This window comes from Schistocerca nitens, chromosome 9 (genome assembly GCF_023898315.1).
Source record: "Schistocerca nitens isolate TAMUIC-IGC-003100 chromosome 9, iqSchNite1.1, whole genome shotgun sequence".
NCBI classification, from domain to species: domain Eukaryota; kingdom Metazoa; phylum Arthropoda; class Insecta; order Orthoptera; family Acrididae; genus Schistocerca; species Schistocerca nitens.
The window spans coordinates 368,313,829-368,334,372 of record NC_064622.1 but is presented as its reverse complement, the minus strand read 5'-3'; the positions used below and the strand labels follow the sequence as shown (position 1 = coordinate 368,334,372).

Below are 20,544 nucleotides of genomic sequence, written 5' to 3'. Positions count from 1 at the left end.
CAGACTGTTGCCCCTGCAACTACTGAAAAGGCTGCTACCCCTCTTCAGGAACCACACATTTGTCTGGCCTCTCAACAGATACCCCTCCGTTGTAGTTGCATGTACGGTACGGCTATCTGTTTAGCTGAGTCACGCAAGCCTCCCCACCAACGGCAAGATCCATGGTTCATGAGGGGGGGGGGGTATGTATTGTTATTGTGAAAGAAAACTTGAATGGGAATAGAAGTTGCTTAAAGTGAAAAGGTAAATCATTGATATATGGGATACAAGAGATACCTTGAACTGCTTTATCTGTGAGGATAGTAGCTTCAATGGCACTATTTCACTTAGTTTCAATCTGTGAATCTGTAGGATTACAAAGTTTCGAAAAAAGCCGGATTTCGCAGTAATTCTAATCATGAGCTGATAAGCCATAATTGCAGATTTCCTGTTTTATATATATATATATATATATATATATATATATATATATATATATATATATATATATATATATATATATATATATTTTTTTTTTTTTTTCCCGCGTGGAATGTTTCCCTATTATATATATTATTTATTTTCAAGCCCCTAAACATTCACGAAAACAATTTTCAGAACATGGAGGACAGTATTTCATGAGACGGGATGAACTGTGTTACAAAGTGGGAATACCTAACATGCTGATAGTTCAATGATAGACAGAAAGTGTTCAGAATTACACAAACAAAGCATTCTACAGATAGATAAATCAGCAGATATTTATATCAACAAATATATAGTATACAGTTATAATAGAGGGAAACATTCCACGTAGGAAAAATATATCTAAAAACAAAGATGATGTGACTTACCAAATGAAAGTGCTGGCAGGTCGACAGACACACAAACGAACACAAACATACACACAAAATTCAAGCTTTCGCAACAAACTGTTGCCTCATCAGGAAAGAGAGAAGGAGAGGGAAAGACGAAAGGATGTGGGTTTTAAGGGAGAGGGTAAGGAGTCATTCCAATCCCGGGAGCGGAAAGACTTACCTTAGGGGGAAAAAAGGACGGGTATACACTCGCACACACACACATATCCATCCACACATATACAGACACAAGCACACATATTTAAAGAGAAAGAGTTTGGGCAGAGATGTCAGTCGAGGCAGAAGTGCAGAGGCAAAGATGTTGTTGAATGACAAATGCAATTCGCACACACATAACCACAGTCTCTGGCAGCTGAAGAGATTTTACATCATGCAACAGCTGTCCATTAGATATGCAAATACAGCAAAAGAATAATCACACTTGGAACTCACAGAACAAAGAAAGAGGGGTAGCAGCCTTTTCAGTAGTTGCAGGGGCAACAGTCTGGATGATTGACTGATCTGGCCTTGTAACTAACCAAAACAGCCTTGGTGCACGGCCAGCACATCTTGGCGCAGTGTTACACCGTCCGGGTTATCTGGATACTTCCCACTAACACCAACCTATCCGAACTCCGGAGATGGGAACTTGCTCTTCAATATATCCTCTCTTCCCGTTATCCACCAGGCCTCAATCTCCGCTAATTTCAAGTTGCCGCCACTCATACCTCACCTGTCATTCAACAACATCTTTGCCTCTGCACTTCTGCCTCGAAAGACATTTCTGCCCAAACTCTTTCTCTTTAAATATGTGTGCTTGTGTCTGTATATGTGTGGATGGATATGTGTGTGTGTGCGAGTGTATACCCGTCCTTTTTTCCCCCTAAGGTAAGTCTTTCTGCTCCCAGGATTGGAATGACTCCTTACCCTCTCCCTTAAAACCCACATCCTTTCGTCTTTCCCTCTCCTTCTCTCTTTCCTGATGAGGCAACAGTTTGTTGCGAAAGCTTGAATTTTGTGTGTATGTTTGTGTTCGTTTGTGTGTCTGTCGACCTGCCAGCACTTTCATTTGGTAAGTCACATCATCTTTGTTTTTAAATATATAGTATACACTCGCACAACACACACACATATCTATCCGCACATACACAGACACAAGCAGGCCTTTACAAATGTCTGCTTGTGTCTGTGTATGTGTGGTTGGATATGGGTGTGTGTGCGAGTGTATACCTGTCCTTTTTTCCCCCTAAGGTACCCTAAGTCTTTCCGCTCCTGGGATTGGAATGACTCCTTACCCTCTCCCTTAAAACCCACATCCTTTCGTCTTTACCACTCCTTCCCCCTTTCCTCATGAAGCAACCATTGGTTGCGAAAGCTAGAATTATATATATATATATATATATATATATATATATATATATATATATATATATATATATATATATATATATATATATATATATATATATAAAAAGCGCTGGAAGGTCAATAGAAACACAAACAAACACATTCATACACACAAAATTCTAGCTTTCGCAACCAGTGGTTGCTTCGTCAGGAAAGAGGGCAGGAGAGGGAAAGACGAAAGGATGTGGGTTTTAAGGGAGAGAGTAAGGAGTCATTCCAATCCCGGGAGGGGAAAGACTTACCTTAGGGGGAAAAAAGGACAGGTATACACTCGCACACACACACACATCCATCCGCACATACACAGACACAAGCAGACATTTGTAAAGGCAAAGAGTTTAAGAGTTTGGGCAGAGATGTCAGTCGAGGCGGAAGTAAAGAGGCAAAGATGTTGTTGAAAGACAGGTGAGGTATGAGCGGCAGGAACTTGAAATTAGCGAAGGTTGAGGCGTGGCGGATAACAAGAAGAGAGGATATACTGAAGGGCAAGTTCCCATCTCCGGAGTTCTGACAGGTTGGTGTTAGTGGGAAGTATCCAGATAACCCGGATGGTGTAACACTGTGCCAAGATGTGATGGCCGTGCACCAAGGCATGTTTAGTCACAGGGTGATCCTCATTACCAACAAACACTGTCTGCGTGTGTCCATTCATGCGAGTGGACAGTTTGTTGCTGGTCATTCCCACATAGAAGGCTTCACAGTGTAGGCAGGTCAGTTGGTAAATCACCTGGGTGCTTTCACATGTGATTCTGCCTTCGATCGTGTACACCTTCCGGGTTACAGGACTGGAGTAGGTGGTGGTGGGAGGGTGCATGGGACAGGTTTTACACCAGGGGCTGTTACAAGGGTAGGAGCCAGAGGGTAGGGAAGGTGGTTTGGGGATTTCATAGGGATGAACTAAGAGGTTACGAAGGTTAGGTGGACGGCGGAAAGACACTCTTGGTGGAGTGGGGAGGATTTTATGAAGGATGGATCTCATTTCAGCGCAGGATACATCTTTTTGATATTGGTGTTTAATGTTTCTCATTATTTTTTGGCTTATCTTTCTTTGTTCTGTGAGTTCCAAGTGTGATTATTCTTTTGCTGTATTTGCATATCTAATGGACAGCTGTTGCATGATGTAAAATCTCTTCAGCTGCCAGAGACTGTGGTTATGTGTGTGCGAATTGCATTTGCTGTGTGTGTGTTTGTGTGTATGTGTTTTGTCTAATTTTGAAGAAGGCCTTGTTGGCCAAAAGCTCACTTTCTGACAGTCTTTTTGTTATGCCTATCTGTGACTCAGCATCTCCACTATACGGTGAGTAGCAACCATCTTTTCATAATATTATTAATTATTGTAGTGTATATAAGGACTTTCTGTCTAGGGAGGACAAAAGCAAAGCCCTATGGAAAACAGACTGTGCAATTATAATACCACAAGCAAACATGTATATAAACTTGTGTTACTATGTATTCTATGATTTTGTGTTATTCTCTGTTGCTATGTGCTGTATGATCTTGTATTATTCTGTGTTACTATGTATTGCATGAGCTTGTATTATTTTATGAAATAAAAATTTCTTAAAGTAAAAACATACTTTTAATGCCTAGACCACAATTTTCCTATCACAATTAAAGTATGATAACAAGTTTTGATTGCTATCTGCAACCACCTTCAGATCGTCCAAAATGTGAAAGTGTGTTGAATAAGCATAGGAAATCATCATTAGCTGTAGTCATGCAATAACATGCATTTTTAAATACCAAAACAATAAAAGTACTTAGTTTAAAATCTTCACTGTGAGCGAGCCAGGTTGTATACTGTAATCTCGCAGGATGACAGCAATATAGGAAAATATACAGCTGCTTGAGTAAAAGTTGGATCAAATGTGTGTTACTTGCAATAGAATAGCAGATATTATTGTGAGAACAACCCGTCAGGGTAGCCGAGAGCGCTAACGTGCTGCTTCCTGGACTCAGATAGGTGCGCCGGCCCCGGATCGAATCCGCCCAGCAGATTAACGACGACAGCCGGTGTGCTGGCCAGCCTGGATGTGGTTTTTAGGTGGTTCTCCACATCCTACTAGGTGGATACTGGACTGGTCCCCATGTCCCGCCTCAGTTACATGACTTGCAGACATTTAAAACGCATGCACACTATTTCACGATTTACGCTGGATGCAGATAGCTGGGGTACACTAATTCCATCCCGGGGGGGTATGGGGTGGCGGGTGGAAGGGCATCCAGCCACCCCTTAAAACTGACCATGCCAACTCCGTCCTTATTCCTGCCAACCCTGCGCACAATGTGGGATAATGATGGTAGCAAAAGAAAGAAAGATAATAGTGTGAGAACAGATCTGCAATGGTTTCAAAAACTGTCAGCTGTTCCATAGTCTGGCTTACACAAGAATGATCCTGCATGGCATATGAAGTAGTTGTCTTTATGAAATGTGTAGAAGTTCAGGATAGTAGGAAAATACTGCAGCAGATTATGGTTTACAACCTGGCTTGCTTGTAGTGATCTTTTTAAACTATGTACTGTTATTGTTTTGTTATTTATGAATGCACGTTATTGCATGACTACACCTAAAAATGCTTTACAATGCTTATTCACCACCTTTTCACATTTTGAATGATGAAGATGGTTGCAGATAGCAATCAAAACTAATTATTGTACTTTAATTGTGATAGGAAAATTGTGGTCTAGGCATTGAAAGTTTTTTGCTTTAAAAATTTTATGTAATAAATCACTTTAAAATCATCATCTACTCTACGACAATTATTTTGTACATACTTTTTTATTTACATACTTGCATGTTCCATTTCCTTGAAATGGTTTCCCATCAATTTACGTGTGTATTTGGACGGCAACCATACCATATTTATTGTTAATAGATGGATAAATAAAATAAATAATAAATCTCTCTTTTTTTTACATGCAACAGAAAATTCTCCAGTCCATAGTGTGCAATAAAGGACTTCATTGTTACTGTGATTACACGGTTTGAAAAATTTGTATTCCTGTTGCAGGTCAACATTAAACAAACACTTTCTTTTGCCCATTTCTAAACAGTAAGACAAAAAATGAATAGAGACAAAATAATCAAAAACCTGTGCATGATTTACTTCACACAGGATAACAACATAATGCAGTATCCCTTTTATGTTGCCAAATGTTTAGGTGAAAAGTTGTGGCAGGACTGTTAGCCACACCCGCGAGGTTTAAGATTTAAGAAAACAAAATGCCCTTGCTAGTCAAATACTAAAACCCCAGACATTTTTACTTGACTCATGGCTGATGAGGTGTGCCCAAATTGCCAGGATGAACTCATGTGTCTACATCCTTGAACTTAAAATGAGGGCACTATGTTATGTAGCATAACAGGTGCACTTATTATGTGTGTTATCATTATTGTTAGATAATGTATTTTTGTGTAGAAAGATGTAATGGAAGAATGAAACCACAGAGAACATTAAAAGCTCTTATACTAATATTATAAGAATGTGAATTCTGTAGAAAAAATGTGTGATGAAATCACTGATGCTTTTGAATTGGCTTTGTGACTGATAAATATCCAAACTTACTTAATGTGAGGTCACTGTTTCCTTTCCCTTGTATTGGTAGTACAAGGACTTTCCCATCAATCTGATATTTTCCTTTTAGGTCCAAATTGGGAATTGATACCTTAGCATCAATATGGAAGTTGTCTGGGTCCAGATTAACCCTGGGGAGAAAAAAGATTTAGAATTATTTTATGTAACAATTCAAACTGTACAACACTGACAGTGTATGTATGGACACAAGTGTGTAACCCCCTCATGCTTCCCCCCCCCCCCCCCCCCCACACACACACACACACACAGATTGAAACATTATAAACATAATTATATCACACTTCGTTGAGCTGTAGACAGTCTTACTTTCTCAGTCTTCACTTACTTTAAATCTTTCACAGTGATGTCTCCAAATCCTGTGAATGTCTGATCGGTGAAATCCAATTTGATATTAACTGGTCCATCTCCTTGATCAATCAACATTTGTGTTACCTTTAGTGGATCTATTGAGTAGACTCCAAATGCTGGAAGCCCTAAAACATATCATATGTTAAATTTCAAGCCATCAAATGCAGCAACAAGGCAGTCATTAATGGACAGATGGGTGAAAAAAGGACGAAAAAAGTGGAAATTGGGAACATTTCAATAGAAGAAAGGCAGGAACCCACATATGGTGAACCAGAAAGCCATACGTCAAACACCATGGATGCCATCCCTGAAAAACATGAGGATTTTTTCCTACTAAGTACACTTGCTCAAATAGTGAGGTAAGTGGTCAAGCAAGAAATGATTTACTCCCTGTACCTAATTTTAAATTACTGCATCAAAATTTCAATCACTCTTCTGTACTACACTTTACAGAACACTGGCTCAAACAAGATACATTAGAGCAAATGTACATTCTTCAGTTCAAACTTGCAAGCATGTTTTGTAGGAAAATATCGAGTCTGGGGATACCAGTGTATATGTTAGAGAAAATATTGAATTCAAAAGTGTAACTACACACCATTAACTGTCATGTGAAAAAGATACAGAACTCTCTATAGCTGAACTACTAAGGCAAAATACAGTTATTATTTGTGTATACAAGTCACCAGATTGGGACAAAGAAGTGTTTTACAGTTGCATGGAGGACCTCTTGGAAGAAATTCACTCTCCCAAGAAAAATATAATTATATGTGGTGACTTTAATATTGATTTCTTGAAATCCAATAAATTTAGAGATGACATTATAAATCTACTACTTTCGTTCAATGTCAGTGCAGTGGTAACTGAACCAACTCGAGAAACACCAACTTCTGCATCTGTTATTGACCAGATCTTGATAAATACATACAAATATGCCTATAACATACAAGTTGTAAACATGGGGTTTAGTGATCACAATGCTCAAATTCTTGCCATGAATATTTCAGGACACTCAATTCCCAGTAGAATACAACACACTGTAAGGAATTTCAGTACAAAAAATGTGGAATATTTCTGTTCTCTCCTTAAAGGTGGAAATTGGAAAGATGTATATGACTGTAATGATACAAGTGAGAAATTGATAAGTTTATGGCTACTTTCAAACATTTTTTTAAATTGCTTTTCCGAAGAAAATAACTGTTTAATTCTACTCAAGAAATAAACAAGTGGATTACAAAAGGGATAAGGATATCATGTCAAAATAAAATGTGTTTGTATGAGTACTACAAGCAAAATACTAATTCCAACTTTATTACATATTTCAAAAGATACATAAGAATACTGAGTTATTTAAAAAAAATGACAAAATAAAACTGAGGCAACCTGGCAAGTTATAAAAAAAGAAATGGGCACCAGGCCAGTTAATCACAGTAATATAAAGCAGATTTTGAATAAAAAGAAACTAACTGACCCCAAACATGTGGCAAGTGCTTTCAACAATTATTTCTCTAATCTAGCACAGCAGTTAATAAATACAAACCTTGTCAAACAGCCATCCAGTCACTCAGATCAAAAAATTCATCCAAACACATTATTCATGTATCCAGCAACACCTGAGGATTTGTCAAGAATCCTAAAAGAATTACCTAATAAATATTCAGTGGTTGCTGATAAGTTACCAGATGCTATTAGCAAAGTTAGCGCAACATTTATTGTGGAACCATTAACAGAAATAGTAAATTCATCTCTAGAGAGTGGTGTGTTTCCAAATAATCTAAAAAATGCAAAATCAACACCTTTGCATAAGAAGGGTGCAAAAAGTGATATTGATAATTATAGGCTGGTTTCAGTATTGTCAGGCCTCAGCAAAATTATGGAAAACATGTTCCTTAGAAGGTTAAAAGTTTTCTTAAATAAAGAGAGGGTGATAAGTGACTCCCAACATGGTTTCAGAGATGGAAAGTCAACTCAGACAGCAAATTTTGTCTTCCTAAATAAAGCATTAAAAGCAGTGGATAGTAAGCAACATTTATCTGGGATATTTCTTGATCTAAGTAAAGCCTTCGATGTTATTGATCTTGGAATTCCCTTGCGTAAATTAAGTAATTATGGAACTAGAGGCCAGTCTGAAATGTGGCTCCAGTTGTACCTCAGTAATTATCATCAGACTACAGAAATAAAGCACAAAGATAATGAAACACAAAAAAATTCAAATTTTTACAGTGATGAGGTGAAAATCAAGTATGGACTCCTTCACGGGCCAGTTACAAGGCCTGCCCTACTTCTGCTGTATATAAATGACTTTGCTAGTACAATACATGGTGGAACCACTGTGCTCTTTGCAGATGACACTAATATTCTAATTAAATCACAGAATGAGAAAAATCTGCAGGAGCCTGCAACATCATTTATGCATACCTTAATGCACTGGCTCAGGACCAATAAGCTCATCATAAATTCTGAAAAAACTGTGGCAGTGAACTTCCAAACTACACAAAACCTCCATCCTGTAAACCCTGTTTTCACTATCAAAGGAAAAAAATGTGTTGAAGGTCAGCCATACACAATTTCTAGGTATTCATGTTCAGACAGATCTGAAGTGGGAGGTGCTCCTAAACAGTTTAAATAAGAGAGTGAATTCACCAGCATATGCCATTAGGATCCTCACTCAGAATACAAGTTGCTTATCAGTGCTGACAGTGTACCATTGCAGTATACAGTAGCTACTTATGTATGGAGTAATTTTTGGGGGGAATTCCTACAAAAACATTTAAAATACAGTAAAAGATTATCAGGGTGATAAAAAAAGCTACATGCAAGGATTCCTGTAGACCCCTTTTTAAAACCCTCAAAATATTGCTGCTGCCTTGCTTGTATATAAATGAAATACAAATTTTTACAAAAGGGAGCATCTTAAAAAAGGAAAATCTCTTCAGACACAACTATGATATACAAAAATATGAAACTAGGCAGAAGATGAACCTACACATGAAAACAGTAAATACAAACCTACACGAAGGAGGAGTGTATTTTACTGGAGCTATGTTATATAATCATTCATCTTCTTACCTAAAATGCATACCAACATTAAATGCATTTAAAATAAAGTTAAAACAGTTGTTGCTTGACCACTGCTTCTATTCTCTGTCTGAATTTATGGAACATCGTAATAAGTGAAACTCATTTAACAAATTTTATTAATTGTCAATTCATGATATAGTTTACATTGTTCTTATTATGTCATCTCACTTAATAACTGCTATTATCATATGTAGATGCAATGTAGTACACCAACCTACATTATTGTGCATTTTGATTATGTCAACAATTTAGTCAAAATGATTACTGTATTGTAAATTGACTAGATTTACCACAGTTCTATTTCATGTGTATAAGCAATGTACTAAAATGATTCTTGGACAAATAAATAAATAAATTAGAATAATGGTTAAATTAATATTAGATGGACAGCTGTCAAGCTGAGAACTTTATGATAGGGTTGAAACTGAGAGTATTAGTTGCTCACTAATATTTTAAATAACTTTTCTGTATACAATGTTGCAGTATTGTCCTTTAAGTTAAATAAATAAGATACTCTTGATGTATGTAAAATAATGATGTTCATTTCATGCCATGGCCCATGGTTTCCAACAGAATTAAATCAGAACTTCCTTATGTTATAAAACAGTGTGCCAAACTAGCATTTGATCTGATTTTTATTGATTCCAGAAATCCTGTTGTGTGCTATAACACAGGGATATAAGGCAATTCACAGTTGCAATTTGTATGAATATCATAATTAATTCATAACAAGAAAAACCAATGGGTGTGGAACAAATTACAATTGCAATTTGTGTAAATGTTATAATTAACTCAAACAGAGGAAAATCTAGGATGGAATGTAACAATACCAGAGAAGGAAAGTTGTGACTCACCATATAGTGGAGATGCTGAGTCGCAATAGGCACAACACAAAAATTCACACAATTAAATCTTTCGGCCATTAAGGCCTTTGTCAACAGTAGACACACACGCACACACTCACGTAAACTCAACTTGCACACACGTCTGCATTCTCAGAGAGCTGAAACCACACTGCAAATAGAAGTACCAATGCATGATGGGAGTGGCGACTGGGTGGGGGTAAGGAGGAGGCGGGGGCAGGGGTGGGTACGGGGAGGGATAGTATGGTGGGAGTGGTGGCCAGTGAAGTGTTGCAGTTTAGACGGAGGACAGGAGAGAAGTTACAGGGGAGGGGGGGGGGGTAAGTAGTGGAAAGGAGAGAAATGAAAAGAAATTAAAAGACTGGGGGTAGCGGCAAAATGACGGCTGTGTAGTGTTGGAATGGGAACAGGGAGGGGGCTGGATGTGTGAGGACAGTGACTAATGAAGGTTGAGACCAGGAGGGTTACAGGAATGTAGGATGTATTGCAGGGAAAGCTCCCACCTGCACAATTCAGAAAAGCTGGTGTTGGTGGGAAGGATCCATATGGCACAGGCTGTGAAGCAGTCATTGAGACGAGGGATATAATGTTTGACAGCATGTTCAGCAATAGGGTGGTCCACTTGTTTTTTTGCCACAGTTTACTGGTGGCCATTCATGTGGACAGACAGCTTGTTCGTTGTCATGCCTATATAGAATGCAGCACAGTGGTTGCAGCTTAGCTTGTAAATCACATGACTGGTTTCACAGGTAGCCCTGCCTTTGATGGAATAGGTGATGTTAGTGACCTGACTAGAGTAGGTGGTGGTAGGAGGATGTATGGGACAGGTCTAGCATCTAGGTCTATTACAGGGGTATGAGCCATGAGGTAAGGTATTGGGAGCAGGGATTGTGTACGGATGGATGAGTATATTGCGTAGGTTCAGTGGATGGCAGAATAGTACGGTAGTATGGGTGGAAAGGAAGGTGGGTTGAGTAGGACCAAGTGAAGCAAATGGGGGAGAAGTTGTTGAGGTTCTGGAGGAATGTGAATAAGGTGTCCTCACCTTCAATCCAGATACCAAAGATGTCATCAGTGAATATGAACCAGTCTCCCACCACCTCCCAAAGTCCCACAGTCCGGCCACAGAGGAGCATTCCCCTTGTAACTCAGTACCATCCAGACTGGAGCAACTGAATTACATTTTCCGACAGGGTTTCGATTACCTCTCGTCATGCCCTGAAATGAGAAATGTCCTGCCCACTATCCTTCCCACCCCTCCTACCATCGTATTCCGTCGTCCACTGAACCTACATAATATACTCGTCTATCCTTACACAACCCCTGCTCCCAATCCCTTACCTCATGGCTCATATCCCTGCAATAGACCTAGATGCTAGACCTGTCCCATACATCCTCCTACCACTACCTACTCCAGTCCGGTCACTACATCATCCATTCCATCAAAGGCAGGGCTACCTGTGAAACCAGTCATGTGATTTACAAGCTAATCTGCAACCATTATGCTGCATTCTATGTAGGCATGACAACAAACAAGCTGTCTGTCCGCATGAACAGCCACTGACAAACTGTGGCAAAAAACAAGTGGACCATCCTGTTACTGAACACGCTGCCAAACATGATATCCCTCATCTCAATGACTGCTTCACAGCCTGTGCCATATGCATCCTTCCCACCAACACCAGCTTTTCTGAATTGTGCAGGTGGGAGCTTTCCCTGCAATACATCCTACATTCCTGTAACCCTCCTGGTCTCAACCTTCATTAGTCACTGTCCTCACTCATCCAGCCCCCTCCCTGTTCCCATTCCAACACTACACAGCCGTCATTTCGCCGCCACACCCAGTCTTTTAATTTCTTTTTATTTCTCTCCTTTCCACTACTTACCCCCTCCCCCCTCTGCACCTTCTCTCATGCCCTCCATCTAAACTGCAACACTTCACTGTCCGCCACTCCCCATACCCTCCTTACTATCCCTCCTCCTTATCCCCACCCAGTCGCCACTCCCATCATGCATTGGTACTTCTATTTGCAGTGTGGTTTCAGCTCTCTGAGACTGCAGATGTGTCTGCAAGTTGAGTTTACATGAGTGTGTGCATGTGTGTGTATGTGTGTGCGTGTATGTATGTGTTTCTACTGCTGACAAAGGCCTTAATGGCCGAAAGGTTTAATTGTGTGAATCTTTTTGTAGTGCTTATTGAAACTCAGCATCTCCGCTATATGGTAAGTAGCAAATTTCCTTCTCTGGTATTGTTATAATTAACTCACAATGAGAAAAATTAACAGTTACATTTATATAATGAAGTAAATCAGGTAAAAACTTAGGGTAATTAAGATAATATTTATATCAGTTATTTTAGACTTATAACAAGAAAAATAACAGTAACATTTGTACAATGAACTAATAAGCTATAAACCATAACCAAGGCCAAAATGGACAGAGGGCACAACAGTTCCATATGTTAGTGGCGGCACCCCGACAGCGTCTGTTCCACATGTTAGTGGTGGCTGAATAAATAATATTCCAGGCTAACAACCTGGTCTTACTTTGGGAATTCAGGGATGACCTTGGATTCCCTACTCTTTACAATTTACAGCTTCGAGTCGCAATATGGAAAGTTCGCACAATGGATGCTCTACCCCAGGTGGTAACTGTGATGAGGAATACACCATTACGTCATGTAATGCAATGGGACCTAGGATTCTGGGGAATCCCAACATTTGCTGTGAAGAAAAGATGAAATATATAGAAAAGCCTTCCAAGTTTCAGTTCAAGAAGAATTACTACTTTGGAATGTTAAATGTAAAGTCTCTTCTGAAAACTGGGAAACAAAAGGAATTAGAATTATTTCTGCAGAAGAACGAGATACAGATTATAGCAGTTCAGGAAACACGATTCTTAGATGAGGATGTAGTTGATACACAACATTATAGAATTTATAAAGGGAAACCAGCAGTGAGAATAACGGAAAACATGCCGATGTTTAGAACAGCATTTTATGTAAACAAAAGTATCGTAGATAGTGTAACAGAATTTAGATCGAATTCAGAAAGGATATCCATGTTAACAACGAAGTGCAGGAATAAAAGTTACACCCTCATAAACTGTCATGCACCTATAAATGCTGACAACAGAAGAAATCTGGAGAAAGTAAAAAAAAATTCTGGGATCTTTTAGAATCTGAAATTTCTATCATACCTAAAAAGAACGTTAAAATACTTCTTGGTGACTTTAATGCGCAAATTTGGAGGGAAAAGAAATTTAGAACTATTGTAGGTGAATATCCAGCACACTCAAGAACAAACAGAAATGGTGAAAGACTGACCAACATGTGTACAATGTTCCAGTTAAAACTCATGTCCACACATTTCCGCAAACTACCAAGGAAAGCCAAAACCTGGAGACATCCAAATCCAAACCTAGGCGAATATCAACTGGATCGCGTAGCCATATCTAAAAGGTACATCATGGAAATTATGAATGTTAAAATAATCAGAAATGGGGAATTCGATTCAGATCATTATCTCTCTAAGATTAAAATAAAATTTCTCCTATCTAAACCAAAAAAGGCGACCAAGAAAGTGATCAACATCACTGCAGCTAATATTACAAAAGAAAATATAGAAAAATTTAGAGAAGAAACTGAGACAAGTAAAGAAGGTGATTGGCGTGAACTCCAGATGAAAATAACTCAAGCAGCAGATGAAACTTTAGGATCAACCAAGAATAGAAAGAAGACATGGTGGAATGAGGAGTGTGAAGAAGCACTAATACAAAGAGCTCAAAAATAGAGATGTTAAAAAAGAAAAAAAAAGAGGAAGACCTTGAACAATTCAGACAACAAAGAAAAGAAACACAAAAAATAATCCAGAAAATCAAAAGGAACTTTGGAAATTGTCAGCTTATTAAAATAGAAGAAACTTTCACTAAAAATAATTCTAGAAATTTTTACCAAACCTTCAAACACATACTTAAAGGAAATCAGGCACCAAGTATTTGTTTCAAAGATGAAAATGGCAAAATAGGATTAAATAATAAAGAAAAATGTGAAATTTTAGCAATTTTTTTTGAAAAGTTGTTAAACTGTCCAGTTCCAACAGATAAATTAGAATTTCCAGTGACACCTCAAAATCTAGAGGAAGATTTCCCACCAACAGAGCTAGAAATTCATGAAGCCATCAAAACACTCAAAAACAATAAAGCAAGTGGTGAAGACTCCATTATAGCAGAATTATTGAAGTGGTCAGGACCAAAAATCATAAAGGACCTACAGCTGCTTTTTGAGAACATTTGGAAAACTGAAAAGATTCCAGTTCAATGGAAAACAGCATTAATCCACCCACTACATAAAAAGGGAGACAAACAAAATGACAGTAATTACAGAGGAGTGTCATTTCTGCCAGTGGCATACAAAATACACTCCTGGAAATGGAAAAAAGAACACATTGACACCGGTGTGTCAGACCCACCATACTTGCTCCGGACACTGCGAGAGGGCTGTACAAGCAATGATCACACGCACGGCACAGCGGACACAACAGGAACCGCGGTGTTGGCCGTCGAATGGCGCTAGCTGCGCAGCATTTGTGCACCGCTGCCATCAGTGTCAGCCAGTTTGCCGTGGCATACGGAGCTCCATCGCAGTCTTTAACACTGGTAGCATGCCGCGACAGCGTGGACGTGAACCGTATGTGCAGTTGACGGACTTTGAGCGAGGGCGTATAGTGGGCATGCGGGAGGCCGGGTGGACGTACCGCCGAATTGCTCAACACGTGGGGCGTGAGGTCTCCACAGTACATCGATGTTGTCGCCAGTGGTCGGCGGAAGGTGCACGTGCCCGTCGACCTGGGACCGGACCGCAGCGACGCACGGATGCATGCCAAGACCGTAGGATCCTACGCAGTGCCGTAGGGGACCGCACCGCCACTTCCCAGCAAATTAGGGACACTGTTGCTCCTGGGGTATCGGCGAGGACCATTCGCAACCGTCTTCACGAAGCTGGGCTACGGTCCCGCACACCGTTAGGCCGTCTTCCGCTCACGCCCCAACATCGTGCAGCCCGCCTCCAGTGGTGTCGCGACAGGCGTGAATGGAGGGACGAATGGAGACGTGTCGTCTTCAGCGATGAGAGTCGCTTCTGCCTTGGTGCCAATGATGGTCGTATGCGTGTTTGGCGCCGTGCAGGTGAGCGCCACAATCAGGACTGCATACGACCGAGGCACACAGGGCCAACACCCGGCATCATGGTGTGGGGAGCGATCTCCTACACTGGCCGTACACCACTGGTGATCGTCGAGGGGACACTGAATAGTGCACGGTACATCCAAACCGTCATCGAACCCATCGTTCTACCATACCTAGACCGGCAAGGGAACTTGCTGTTCCAACAGGACAATGCACGTCCGAATGTATCCCATGCCACCCAACGTGCTCTAGAAGGTGTAAGTCAACTACCGTGGCCAGCAAGATCTCCGGATCTGTCCCCCATTGAGCATGTTTGGGACTGGATGAAGCGTCGTCTCATGCGGTCTGCACGTCCAGCACGAACGCTGGTCCAACTGAGGCGCCAGGTGGAAATGGCATGGCAAGCCGTTCCACAGGACTACATCCAGCATCTCTACGATCGTCTCCATGGGAGAATAGCAGCCTGCATTGCTGCGAAAGGTGGATATACACTGTACTAGTGCCGACATTGTGCATGCTCTGTTGCCTGTGTCTATGTGCCTGTGGTTCTGTCAGTGTGATCATGTGATGTATCTGACCTCAGGCATGTGTCAATAAAGTTTCCCCTTCCTGGGACAATGAATTCACGGTGTTCTTATTTCAATTTCCTGGAGTGTATTATCAAAAATTCTCCTCAACAGAGTGGTAGATACTTTAGACAAACAACTAGGAGAATATCAGGGTGGTTTTCGAAAGGGAAGATCCTGTGCAGAACAAATTTTTAACTTAAAGTCAATAATTCGCCATAGCATGTTACCAGCTAACCAATACTAGTGTCATTTATAGATTTCAAGAAAGCATTTGATTGTATAGACAGAGAAACAATAGATAAGGTCATTAGAGAATTTGGTGTTAAATCAAAACTAGCAAACATAATTCGTGAAACACTAACAAGTACAGTATCTAAAGTCAAATTTATGGGAGAAGTATCTCAGCCTTTTGAAATAAAAACTGGTGTTAGACAAGGTGATGGTTTATCACCTTTACTGTTTTGGAGCTAAAAAATCACAAAATTGAACCAATAACTCTGGGATGGAATTAAGCTAAACTGCTTGGCTTTTGCGGATGATTTCACAATACTTTCAGAAAACCTGACAGAAGCAGTTACTCAAATAAACATTCTGGAAACATTAGCAAACAGAACTGGTCTCAAAATTTCAGCTGAAAAAACAAAATTCATGACAAATATAAAAAGATGCACCAAAATACATAGAAACACAAATAGGTAAAATAGAGCGAGTAAATAAATTTAAATATCTTGGAGAAACTATACAACAGAATGGACTAGAAAACTCTGCAATAGATGTAAGAATTAATAAAATGGAAAGACCATATGGTTTGACCAAAAATATTTAGAACAAGAAATGTATACCTAGAAAAACAAAACTAAAACACTACACCACAGTGGTACGACCAGAATGTTTATATGGATCTGAATGCCTAACGATGAACTATAAGATGGACAAACTAGAGGTACTGGAAAGAAGGATTATTAGAAAAATAATGGGTGCAATGGAAACTGCAGATGGTTGGAAAATAAGAAGTAACGAGGAGATCTACAAAAATATAGAGACAATATCTGAAGTAATGGCCAAACGAAGATTAACCTTTTTTGGACATCTCTACCGAATGGATGGAAGTAGACTAACAAAACAAATACTCCTATATTTCTGGAAGAAGAAATTGACAATAGCATGGATTACAGAAGTAAGAAAAGATCTTGAAAGAAACAACATAAAAGAATCAGAAATGGCAGAAAGAACCCATTTTAAAAACAAAATACTAAATTTGGAAGGCTTTCAAAGCAGAAGAAATAAAAAAAATCAGGGAACAACATGGAGAGAAAAAAGGAAGAGACTTCATGGGGAGAAAATAAGGGAATACTGGAAAAATAGAAAACAACAACAAATGAAGAAGAGGAACTGAAGTTGTTAATATGATCCTAGTTGGTCAAGACCATAAGAAAATATTTAACTTGGTTATTTTAGAGAGACATTCATAAATTTTACTGTATAGTTGCAGCTCTTCTGAAGTAACACTTTAGTTTCATTTCGAATCCTTTTCTATCTAACTTAAAGGTTTTGGGTAGCCATTTGTATAGAACAACTCACATGTACCTTGGACTACAGTGTTCTGTTGGCTAACTGTAGATACATCTTTGGAATGATGGGTCTGGTGTTGGCAGATGTCACAGTTTTTTTTTTGTAAACATGCAATTTTTATGAATAAAACACACTTTACCATGAATATAGACACAAGACACAGGTAGGATATTGAGCCCCAGAAATGTTTAGTGGTGGAGGAGAGAGGCACTTATGTGACGAACTTAAGTATTCTCTTCTGCATAATAAACATCTCTTCTGTGACTGCCCTGAAATTGAATGCAATACATGAGCACTGATTGTACAAGTGCAAAATGTGCACATTCCTGTGTTTCAGTGTCACAAACTTTACTCAGGACATTAAATGGGTAGCAAAAATTGCTCAGTCTACTTACAGTTTTTTTAAAAATATACATCTCACCATAGAATGTCACCTATTCATATTCCAAGGAATTTACTGATTACCTCTTACTTTATAGGTACATTTCCAAATATGACATTATATGCAATTGGTAAATCTATATGTGAGGGCGAAAATTTATATGCACAGTGTTGTCTTATTTAGTAACAATTTGTTTGAGTTTAACCAATCTGCTAGTTTCAGCTTGTTATCAGAAATCGTGTTACAGATTTCATAAGGACAGTGGTTTGAATACAGTATTTTGGTGCCATTACTCGTTGGCTTGTTTGAATGCTTCAGAGCAGATCACTGATAAATATAATAAATATAACTGGACCAAGTGTTGAACCTTGAGGAATATCTTGTCTTATGTCTTGCTTCTTTGTTGGTGTACTTCCCTATATTTTTAAGTAATTGTGACATTTTGTTTTCTGTCTCAGAGATACAATCTAAAGAATTCATGCATTTTCCTGTTGTTCCATACTACAGCAGTTTATTCTAATTCATGACTGACTTTTATGAGATCAGGGAATAATCCTGTCGTATGCTTTCTGTCACTGAATGCCCCATAAACTTTACTTAGAAATGAATATAGAGCCCCATTATTGACCTCCCTTTTCAAAAATCAGACTAATGAGGGCTCAATAAATACTTGCCTTCCAGGAACTTAATATGTTCATATATTGCTTTTCCAAGGACCTTGGATATTTTATATAGGCCGATGACCAGTCTTTTCATCTTCTTTAAAGAGAGAAACCGCTTTTTCTGCCTTGGGCATTTTACAGAAATGATATGAGAGCAAGGTGCAGATTATTCAATCTGATAGGGGATAAGGCACATGGTGGCACATTTGTTTGAGGTAAATCAGATTTGCCATCAAAATCCTGTGAGTGTGAGGTAGGTTTCTGTTTTATAAAACTGCACATTTCACCTGTATGGGGAATAAGTTTGGGGGAATAAGTCTAGGTTTGAACAGAGAAAGGGCAAAAGAGCAGTAATTTGAAGAGAAAGGCTGTATCCAATGTTTATGAAGTGGTTGTCGAATACTGTAGATATTTGAATACTTTAGATATTTCTCTAGAGCCAGAGATAATCTATCCTTATTCTTAATGTACCACTATGTTATTGATCAGCCCTTGTTTTAATTACCAATTGTATCATTGTTAATGCCCAATAGATTTACACTCCTGGAAATGGAAAAAAGAACACATTGACACCGGTGTGTCAGACCCACCATACTTGCTCCGGACACTGCGAGAGGGCTGTACAAGCAATGATCACACGCACGGCACAGCGGACACAACAGGAACCGCGGTGTTGGCCGTCGAATGGCGCTAGCTGCGCAGCATTTGTGCACCGCCGCCATCAGTGTCAGCCAGTTTGCCGTGGCATACGGAGCTCCATCGCAGTCTTTAACACTGGTAGCATGCCGCGACAGCGTGGACGTGAACCGTATGTGCAGTTGACGGACTTTGAGCGAGGGTGTATAGTGGGCATGCGGGAGGCCGGGTGGACGTACCGCCGAATTGCTCAACACGTGGGGCGTGAGGTCTCCACAGTACATCGATGTTGTCGCCAGTGGTCGGCGGAAGGTGCACGTGCCCGTCGACCTGGGACCGGACCACAGCGACGCACGGATGCACGCCCAGACCGTAGGATCCTACGCAGTGCCGTAGGGGACCGCACCGCCACTTCCCAGCAAATTAGGGACACTGTTGCTCCTGGGGTATCGGCGAGGACCATTCGCAACCGTCTACATGAAGCTGGGCTACGGTCCCGCACACCGTTAGGCCGTCTTCCGCTCACGCCCCAACATCGTGCAGCCCGCCTCCTGTGGCGTCGCGACAGGCATGAATGGAGGGACGAATGGAGACGTGTCGTCTTCAGCGATGAGAGTCGCTTCTGCCTTGGTGCTAATGATGATCGTATGCGTGTTTGGCGCCGTGCAGGTGAGCGCCACAATCAGGACTGCATACGACCGAGGCACACAGGGCCAACACCCGGCATCATGGTGTGGGGAGCGATCTCCTACACTGGCCGTACACCACTGGTGATCGTCGAGGGGACACTGAATAGTGCACGGTACATCCAAACCGTCATCGAACCCATTGTTCTACCATTCCTAGACCGGCAAGGGAACTTGCTGTTCCAACAGGACAATGCACGTCCGCATGTATCCCGTGCCACCCAACGTGCTCTAGAAGGTGTAAGTCAACTACCCTGGCCAGCAAGATCTCCGGATCTGTCCCTCATTGAGCATGTTTGGGACTGGATGAAGCGTCGTCTCACGCGGTCTGCACGTCCAGCACGAACGCTGGTCCAACTGAGGCGCCAGGTGGAAATGGCATGGCAAGCCGTTCCACAGGACTACATCCAGCATCTCTACGATCGTCTCCATGGGAGAATAGCAGCCTGCATTGCTGCGAAAGGTGGATATACACTGTACTAGTGCCGACATTGTGCATGCTCTGTTGCCTGTGTCTATGTGCCTGTGGTTCTGTCAGTGTGATCATGTGATGTATCTGACCCCAGGAATGTGTCAATAAAGTTTCCCCTTCCTGGGACAATGAATTCACGGTGTTCTTATTTCAATTTGCAGGAGTGTAGATTTATTCCTTGAGTTGTCTATAAATAGCTGGTTGTATGGTTTCTTGCATTCATGAATAATCTTGTTGAGAATTTTTTTCT

At 40.3% G+C, this 20,544-nt stretch overlaps 1 protein-coding gene across 1 annotated transcript in view; it reads right to left on the bottom strand.

Annotated features, from left to right (window-relative positions):
• LOC126204442 (protein takeout-like) overlaps positions 1-20,544 on the bottom strand; it is a 72,701-nt gene that overhangs the window by 5,665 nt on the left and 46,492 nt on the right. The window contains exons 3-4 of the mRNA XM_049938831.1: positions 6,165-6,312; positions 5,810-5,949 (exon numbers count right to left, since the gene is read on the bottom strand). Coding sequence (XP_049794788.1) covers positions 5,810-5,949; positions 6,165-6,312 — 288 coding nt within the window. The remainder of the gene's footprint in view (positions 1-5,809; positions 5,950-6,164; positions 6,313-20,544) is intronic.